The sequence below is a fragment of the Trichogramma pretiosum genome, unplaced genomic scaffold, assembly GCF_000599845.2.
Source record: "Trichogramma pretiosum strain Unisexual culture from Peru unplaced genomic scaffold, Tpre_2.0 scaffold9, whole genome shotgun sequence".
Classification (NCBI taxonomy): Eukaryota; Metazoa; Arthropoda; class Insecta; order Hymenoptera; family Trichogrammatidae; genus Trichogramma; species Trichogramma pretiosum.
Genome location: NW_019641697.1, coordinates 1,878,081 through 1,887,745, shown reverse-complemented (window position 1 = coordinate 1,887,745; position 9,665 = coordinate 1,878,081). Strand labels below are relative to the sequence as shown.

At 34.8% G+C, this 9,665-nt stretch overlaps 1 protein-coding gene across 1 annotated transcript in view; it reads right to left on the bottom strand.

Moving 5' to 3' along the window:
• Positions 1-3,611: 3,611 nt before the first annotated feature.
• LOC106651585 (alpha-(1,6)-fucosyltransferase) overlaps positions 3,612-9,665 on the bottom strand; it is a 37,612-nt gene continuing 31,558 nt past the window's right edge. The window contains exons 4-7 of the mRNA XM_014370149.2: positions 5,884-6,093; positions 4,913-4,994; positions 3,787-4,826; positions 3,612-3,693 (exon numbers count right to left, since the gene is read on the bottom strand). Coding sequence (XP_014225635.1) covers positions 3,795-4,826; positions 4,913-4,994; positions 5,884-6,093 — 1,324 coding nt within the window. The 3' untranslated portion in view covers positions 3,612-3,693; positions 3,787-3,794. The remainder of the gene's footprint in view (positions 3,694-3,786; positions 4,827-4,912; positions 4,995-5,883; positions 6,094-9,665) is intronic.

Genomic DNA, 9,665 nt, shown 5'->3' with positions numbered 1-9,665 from the left:
ACATGCATCGACGAGCGTGCAGATGTGTCTGCCATTGTCATCTCGCGTCAAATTAAAGTTTGTAACAGGCGTGAAGATCGAATTGCGATTCAAACTCAGAATCAAAAAAAAAAACTGCATGGCAAGAATGCTCCAAACAACTTTCCTGAATAACTTTTTTTCAACTGATGCCAACGATTGAGAGAAAACTATAAGTCCGATTCTTATGTTACATACTTCTTTTAAATCTTTACAACTTTCTGTAGAGAAACCGCTAAAAGGCAAAATCATCGCTCATTATTTTACGAAGGTAAAAAATAGCATTTCATTACAATTTTTTAGAAAAACTTATGTCCAAATCTTAAAAAAGAAAAGATAAACTTTTTAGAGATACACTCGGCAACAAAATTATCGCAACAAAAAAATTCATCGAAATTTTGTCGATTTTCAAATGCTTCTATCTTGGGCTAGATTTATCGTATCGACACGCTTTTTTTTTAATTTCTTGGAAATTTTGTCCTCTTTAAATCCATATAAATTAAGATAAGATTTGAGTTAATGTTGAGTTACCAGTAGTATTTGAGCGTGACCCTAAAAATTACTGAAAAAAAATGACTGTTTGAACGTGTACCAGTGCCACAGTGATTTTTGTATCGAAATCTAACATACACCATCGCAAAGTGCTCTTTTCAACGAGTAATTTAAAAAAAAAAAGACCTCTCTACGATTTTTTTAACGCCCTGTAGGTCGATTTGAAGATACCATTTAAAGTACGTAAAATCCCCCGTTTACCTGAAATCAAGACGATTTTCTGGTCATTTTGCGTACATAAACCGTACCTTCAAATCGACCTACAGGGCGTTAAAAAAATCGTAGAGAGGTCTTTTTTTTTTTAAATTACTCGTTGAAAAGAGCACTTTGCGATGGTGTATGTTAGATTTCGATAAAAAAATCACTATGGTACTGGTACACGTTCAAACAGTCATTTTTTTTCAGTAATTTTTAGGGTCACGCTCAAATACTACTGGTAACTCAACATTAACTCAAATCTTATCTTAATTTATATGGATTTAAAGAGGACAAAATTTCCAAGAAATTAAAAAAAAAAGCGTGTCGATACGATAAATCTAGCCCAAGATAGAAGCATTTGAAAATCGACAAAATTTCGATGAATTTTTTTGTTGCGATAATTTTGTTGCCGAGTGTATATCCTTTAGAAAAAGCTGTAACGACAAAGAAGACATATGAAACATGAGAATATGACTTACAAGGAGAGCTTTTCAAGTCCGGGTCATGGATTTACTCCAAAATTTTTTTGCGGTCTCCTGGTACCCAATACTGAAGCTCCCTGTGCTTAGTTTGATCTCATGGACCTTAGGGCCCATTTTTTAGAGGATTTTCCACTTTATAAAAAAATCGTTGTTATTTTCTATATCGATATAGAAGTACTCAAACGAAAAAATGCAACGATCGAATTTTTTAAAATTTTTCAAAGAATCTGCTTGAATTTTTTCAGAATTTTTGGGACCATCTATCACTTAATTCAAGAGGTTCAAATTTGACGTTTTTTTAATAGATTTTAGGACTTCTTAAAGAGAATGATAGATGGTCCCAAAAATTCTGAAAAAATTCAAGCAGATTCTTTGAAAAATTTTTAAATTTTCATCGTTGCATTTTTTCGTTCAAGTACTTCTATATCGATATAGAAAATAACAAAGATTTTTTATTTTTTTATAATGTGGAAAATTCTCTAAAAAATAGGCTCTAAGGCCCATGAAATCAAACTAAGCACAGGGAGCTTCAATATTGAGTACCAGAAGACCCCCAAAAAAGTTTGGTAAAGATCTGTGACCCGGACCTGAAAATCTCTCCTTTTTTTTCTCAATCGTTGGCATCAGTTGAAACGAGAATTAAAGAAAATTCCGTCTATTCTTTCGAACGTATTTTAGTATATAGGCTTTATAACGTTAATTTAAACTTACAAGGAGAGCCTTTCATCTTTGGGTCACAGATCCTTACCAAACTTGTTTAGGGGTCTCCTTGTACATAATAATAAACCGCCCTATGGTTACTTTATTTCAATGGGCCCTGAAAAGAGTTATAGAGCAGAAAAAAGTATTAAATATAATGTAATGTTAAAAAATACCACTTATTGGTATCAGGCCTTGTACGGTCAAGTCCAACTCTCTCAAAAATATTTGTACATGAAATTTTATGCATTATAAACACTTTGGTAAACAATAAACAATTGAACTCAATTGTTTTGTTGTGTCAGTTTTGAAGAGCATACCAATTTGAACTAAAATTAAAGTACCAAACAATGAATATTGATGTAAATTATATGAAAATGTTTTTATTTATATAGCTCATAAATCCCTTCTCTTCAACTATTCTTGACTTTTCATCTGGATTCAGATTAACTCCAGATGAGTGTCAGAAATAGATGAGAAAGAAAGAACAGTAAGTTTTACGAATGAAAACATTTTTACATGATTTAATACAAATATTACTTGATAAATGCATAAATTTTAACTCAAATTGATGCGCTCTTCAAAACTTACACAGCAAACCAATTGAGTTAAATTGTTTATTGATTGAAAAAGTGTTTTGGACATTAAAAACTTAAAGTATAAATACTTCTCAGTCAGTTAGACCTGACTGTGTAAACCCGATACCCTTATACTCTATTATATGGTATTTTATACATTTCATTATATTATATACTTCATGGTGCTTTATAATGGTTTCCAGGGCCCATTGGAATAAAGTAACTATAGGGGGCTCTATTATTATGTACAAAAAGACCCCCAAACAAGTTTGGTAAGGATCTTTGACCCAAAGATGAAAGTCTCTCCTTGTAAGTATATACTCTTAAAAAGTACACTGAAAAATGGAAATCCTGAAATTTTTAGCCCTCTAGGTCCGTCCTACTTGGATCTGTTGTTACAAGGGCTCAAAGTTGAAATTTTTATTTTTCAATTTTCTTTCTATTTCCTAGGGTGAATATGAAAAAATTTTTTGAAAAATAAAATTTGATAAAAAAGAAATTTTGCAAAATTTGATGAAAAATTTAGATACGTTATCAAAAATCATATTCATAACCTAAAAGTGAGTAAAGTTTCAAAAATAAATATGTTCGTATACATGATCGATGCTCCTAAATGGTTCCTATTGTTTCAACTATCACCAAACTTTATCAAAAGTTTTATTTTGATAAACATATTTCAATTTCAGCCTAATCGATAGATACGAACAAATTGGGTTTTGAGGTTAGTAATAATTGTCATGATTTAAAAATTGTGTCATATTAACAACACAAAAGGAAACTGAAATATAAAAAATAAAAATGCAACTTTGAGCCTCTGTAATATTATGTAGGCTAGACATAGTGGGCTAAAATTTACAGAAAAGAAATTAAATTAATAATTTTTCGAAAAATTTCTATTGCGTAATTCATATTTTTCCAACGAGGTGCTATTTCGCTCTTGATCTGAATTGATGAAATAAAAATAAGTATTACGGTCATCCGTGTTCACGAATTTGTGAAAAAAAATTTTCCAGATCTTATTTGGATTCTGGTAAGTTTTTAATGTACAATATATTAACCTTTAGAGGGCCAAGATTTCAGAGGTCATATCATTCATACAAAACTGGTATTAAAAGTGTAGGCAAAGGGTCGATCAGAAGGTGCGCCAATATATTGACTTTCCGGACCTATAAAGGTTAAAAAGAATTAATAGTTTGAAAGAAATTCAACCAAGATAATGTAATTTAAAATTATTTAATTATTTTATTAATTCAATATACCTTACACTCTAGTCATATTTTGGAAAATCTACAGCTTTTACAACATTTACTACTTTATAACTTGGGAAAAGTCCTACAACACCTGTTCTTAAATTTCTACCTTTGGAATATCCATTCCAGTGATTTCCATAAACTTCTATCTTATCATTGAATTTCAATTCAATTTCTCCTTTTTTTCGAGGCACGTGATTGTATATAACTATCTGTGGGTTTGGATTTTGACCCCCGTAATAGTATATGTCATCTAACGATGTAAATTTATTGCTAGCATCGATTGAATATGTCTGCATTAATTCATATGCTACGCGACATACTTGAGAGCTGAATGTACATACTATATGATCACACAGTGATAAAAAATGTATATCCATTATTATACCTTGAAGGGATAAATTAGAATATCTCCTAGCGATCGATGCAGTCTGCGCTATGTCAGTATCTGCAATTATTTCATAATTTGGATATCGTTGCCTGGCAGTTATGATAACTTTAGGATCATCACTTGCTAAGTAAATTCTTCTTTTTTCAGGAGGGTTCTTCAGATTATTGAAATATTCTTCGACTTTCAACATATACTCGTCAACATCATGGAAAGCAGCTTCAGTGCCTACTTTATCCGTACGACGAACATGAACTCCTACAATAGGTTTGGTAAATTTCATTTTTTCTTCTTTTTCCGAAAGCAACATTTTGGTCTCTATCGTTGGTCGCATCAAATACTTTAAGACCTGTCCTATCCACCAAACCAATGGATAATTATGAACTTTTCTGAGTCTTTCTGCTAAATCCGATGGAACACTAGGTGGTTGGAAAATAGGTTTTGGGAAAACATTGTCGACTATTGGTAAAATGACTACTTGTGTGTTTTCATCTCCAGGCCAATTCGAATGTGTCTGACCATTTGCTGATAAACATGTATTACTAAGAGGTTGGAAAACTGATTCCCACCCATCTTTTTGATAACGCCAACCTTTAGATTTAAGAATAAGAGTTCTTTTAGTGCCATAAGCTACAAGAAAACAGTACACAAGATGATGAATCTTAAAAAAAAATAAATATATTTAACTTTACAAAAATATGAAATATTGTTTTAATTAGATATTTTAGAAAGATGTTTGTTTTATACCTGACAACCAAACCCGCAGCCTTTGTTAATATTGCATATTAATTTTCGGGCATTATCACAATCTACTGGATTTTGTAAATTTCTGAAAAATAATGAATTATAAATGTTAATTTTAAAGAATTCTGTGGAAAATGGAAGAAAAGTACTTTCCAAAAATTAAATTAAATTTTTTTCTTAAATTTGAAATCACCCGGAATCTGGTGGTATGTTTTTGGTTTTTTTTGAACACCAAGCAAAATTCGGAGATATTTTAATTCAAATTTGGAACTTTTTGACCTGCCATAACAAGGGCTCTTACGGCAGAGAGCGTTAATTTAATTTTCTTACACAAAATCGAAAGTTCAATAAATAAGACTATGATAGGTTCAAAGAGCAAGTTTTTATCTTTCCCATGGTACTTTCAAAAACATAGGTGACCAGGGGAAAAATTTTTTCACGTTACAAAAGAAAAAATGACGTTTGCGACGGCCTGGTACATAACCGTAGCATCAATTTACTAGCTAAGTAGGCGCGAGAGCCACTGCAATAGCCCATATAGCAAATATCAAACAGAGCCGAAAAATATAAGTTTACAGTAGTGAAAGTCGAGTGTCAGACACTCGATGGGCCAAATCTTGCTAACTTAATTTTTAATTTGCCGTTTCTTGTAAATAAAGTGTCCCATCTTAAACAACTTTTTCTAAAAACTTGGAAGAGTCAAGATATTTATTATATATTTATAAACATAAATAATGTTATTTAAACAACCGAAAAAATATATTGAAAGTAAGAAGTTTTAATAAAATATCATTACTAATTAACGATTGTTGAGTATAATATTGAATAAAGAATTTAAGTACGTTTAATTCCAGTTGAAAAAGTTTGCGTAGATTTCCACATGGAATCTATAAATTTTTCACGTAGTATCCACATAAAATCTGTGTACTTTTCATAATTTTTCAAATCTTGTACAGTTATCAAATTATACTAACCTGAAACGTTGCTGAACAAGTGTTGATAATTCCGTAATCTCATTTTTCCTCCATGAATTATAACCATCTGATTCCGATAAATCTTTGATATCAATTAATAAATATTTTTTGTATTCACTTAACTCCTCTAACGTATCTTTTATATCATTTTTGAGAGTTTCATCTTGGACTTTTTTTTGCAGTAGTGATAATTCAGAATTGATGAAAAACCTGATATAAAAATATATTTTAAAGTATCATTAAAGTTAAAAGTAAATCAAGAATTCAATTGAGGAAAATATTGAAAATTTAAAAAAGCCTAAAAAAAGTATGTTGAAGTTTACTTTTTGTGTCTGTATAAGTCATGGATATAAGACCTTTTCTGTTCTATCTTTTTCTTTATTTCATCATTTAGTAGTTTCATTCGATTTTCTTGATTTTTTGTTAAAAATAATTTTTTTAAATTAAAATGAAAGTTTTTATTAGGTATTAATTGGGTTTTTAATGTTACTTTAATTTGTTTCTATACTTGTTTCTTCATTTTCAATTGTTTACATTTATTAAATTCATTGAAATCGTTTCAATCTAAATGTATACGTTTCGAAATGACGCTCATGTTTCTCTCTCTCTCTCTCTCTCTCTCTCTCTCTCTCTCTCTCTCTCTCTCTCTCTCTCTCTCTCTGAGTATAGCAACACGCACTTCTTTCTGCTCCTCAGCCTTTTTGCTTTTTGTACTTCCTCAACTAATTCGGCTTTCGTTCGAGCCATAGTACCCAGCATGCCTTGCTGCATCTTACCGACGTTGTTAGAGCCGAAATTGACGACGGCCTGGTCACTCGACTTATGTTGTTTGACCTGCGCAAGGCTTTCGACATTGTGGATCATGTTGCACTTTTAAGATCTCTCCGATCGTTAGGGTTCTCTGATTCAGCTCTTACATTCGTACACTCGTACATCACGCGGAGAACGCAAGCTATTATTTGCAGTGACGGGCGTTCTTCGGATTTTGTGACGGTGACATCTGGTGTCCCGCAGGGGTCTTCTCCGGAGCTGGTGTTATTTCTTGCCGCTATAAACTCTCTCCCTGGGTGTCTCACGTATTGAAGAGGTAACTAGGTGTTGTTTGCTGATGACACTCAGCTGTAAATTTAGTTTCGCCCTGACGAGATAGAGTGCGTTATAGCACAGTTGAATGCTGATGCAGATTCACTTTCTCACTATGTTCGGTCGCTGGGTCTGAGTTTGAACGCGGCTAAGACTAAGGACATCATATTCGGTAGCAATCCTTCTTTGAAATATGTCAGAGGTCGTGTACTGCCACCTATTGTTGTCAACGGTCAGGTGGTACAGATGGTTGACCGAGTGCGCAGCCTGGGCGTTGTGCTGTCCAGTGATCTGACGTGGGATGCTCATCTGTCACAGATTTCCTCCGGAATTCACTGTACCCTTCATAGGCTGAGAGCTCGTGCCTGGTTACTCTCGCCTAGTATTAAGAAACTATTGGTTATGGATCTGTGCAACGGAGACACAGGCCTACTTCCGCCAAGAAGAGTCAATGCACCGACGAGCGTGCCTGTGCGTGATCAGTGGCCGTCCTCATGTCTCCTATGAGGCAATGTACGTCCTGGCCGGTATACCATCACTGGCCCTCTTAGTAGATGAGCGCTCGCGGATCTACCTACGCCGCACAGAGGACGCCAAAGAAGAAGAACGCCTCGAGACGTTGAGAAAATGGTAGGAGCAATGGGACCGGTCGACAAAAGGCCGCTGGACCCACAGGCTCATTCCAAATATCAGAGAGTGGGTTGAGAGGAAACATGGAGAAGTGAATTACCATCTCACACAACTCCTGTCCGGGCATGGCTATTTCAGGCACCACAGCCGGCGCTACGACAACACCATCAACGCACAGTGCCCGACCTGTCCCCACATGGTGGAAGACGCAGAGCATGTGTTCTTCCACTGCCGGGGGTTTGACGAGGAAAGAAGAAGACTAAATGTCCTCTGCCAAGAAGAAATGACGTCCGAGAACATCATCGGACTCATGCTCACGAGCGAACTCAACTGGCACGTGGTGGCCTCCTTCGCCCACGCAGTCGTGACAAGACTGAGACACGAGGAAATGGCCAGAAGAAGATGACCGGACGATGCAGTAGGAAGCAGACGGTGCGCTAACCAGCCCTCAGAAAGAGCAAACTGCTAAATCTTCCCTCCTGCGAAGTAATGCCTAACGGCGGTCCCGCGGGGACCAAGAACAACAACAAGGGAACAAGAAAGGAGAAGATGGATCGTACATAAATTATGTAGAAAGCAAGAAAAATTATTACATTGTCAAAAAATAATGTAAAAACTTTTTTATTGTAACTATTTTAACTTTTTCTAATAAAACCGATCCATCTTAAAAAAAAACCGCTGCCAATGTATTGGCAAGTAGCTTCCTCATACTTTTTTTTTAACTTAAAAATAATTTGAAAATATTAATATCATCTTTCTAATTACAAAAGCGAAACGAAAGCGCCTCTCAGCTTTATCGGGTATCTCAAACAAACAATGCAAAAAAAAAAAAATTTTTTTCTTAAATAGAAAAAAAAACGTTACGTTTATCGATAAATGAATTTTTCTGGCTTCGTCCCTATGTCATAACGAAAATAATAAGCCCTCCCCCGTCACGATACGTGCTACCGTTATCAAGGAATCACTCTACACAGCCATACAGCCGCATACACCCACATACATTCCAAAATGTGTCAAAAATTCGATCTAGTATATAGAAATATCATTAAATATATCCTACGATAATTATATACGAAAGCCTAAATGTATCCCATCACAAAACTTCCTATATGAGGGAGCAAAAGGAAGAAAACGACAATTTCCCGCAAAAAAAATTTTTCCCGTAAAAAAAAATTTTTAAAAATCGAAAAAAAAATTTTTTTTCTTCGTTTATCGCTAAATACAATTTTCTGGCTTCATCCTTACATCATAACGAACAAAAAAAGCCCTCCCCCGTCACGATACGTGCTACCGTTATCGAGGAATCACTCTACACAGACATAAAAAAATTTCCAAAAATTTTTAAAAATCGAAAAAAAATTTTTTTTTCTTCCTTTATCGCTAAATACAATTTTCTGGCTTCATCCTTACATAATAACGAACAAAATAAGCCAAACCCCGTCACGATACGTGCTACCGTTATCGAGGAATCACTCTACACAGACATACAGCCGCACACACACACACACACACACACACATACATACCAACATGTGTCAGAAATTCGATCTAGTATATAGAAATATCATTAAATATACCCTACGATTACTCTATAAAAAAGCCGAAATGGAGCCCATCACAAAGCTTCCTCTATGAGGAAGCAAAAAACCATTGGTGCAGGATTAGGTTTTGCCCCATCTGGATTACGCTTGTCTAGTCTATAATAATTTACCGGACAGCCTAAATCTTAAACTACAGCGCCTGGCAAATGCCGGCGTTCGTTTTATTTTTAATATGCGACGCTCTGACCACTCTTCGTTCACTCGGGAAGGGAGCAGCTTGGGTGAAGTAGAATCGAAAATAGAAGGTTCTTCTGACTCTGTTGTGTAGTGTACTCTATTTTCCACACGGGTCTGCCTCTACCACTCTATGAGAAGATATCCTCGTCTGTTGTTGAGTTTCGCAGATTGGCTAGGCTGAATGATGGATCTAGGGTTTATATACCTATCAGTGACACGTCGGCATATCACCGGTTTTTTTTTCCAGGACGCTGCGCAGTGTTGGAACTCGCTTTCGTACGAGGCTCAGGG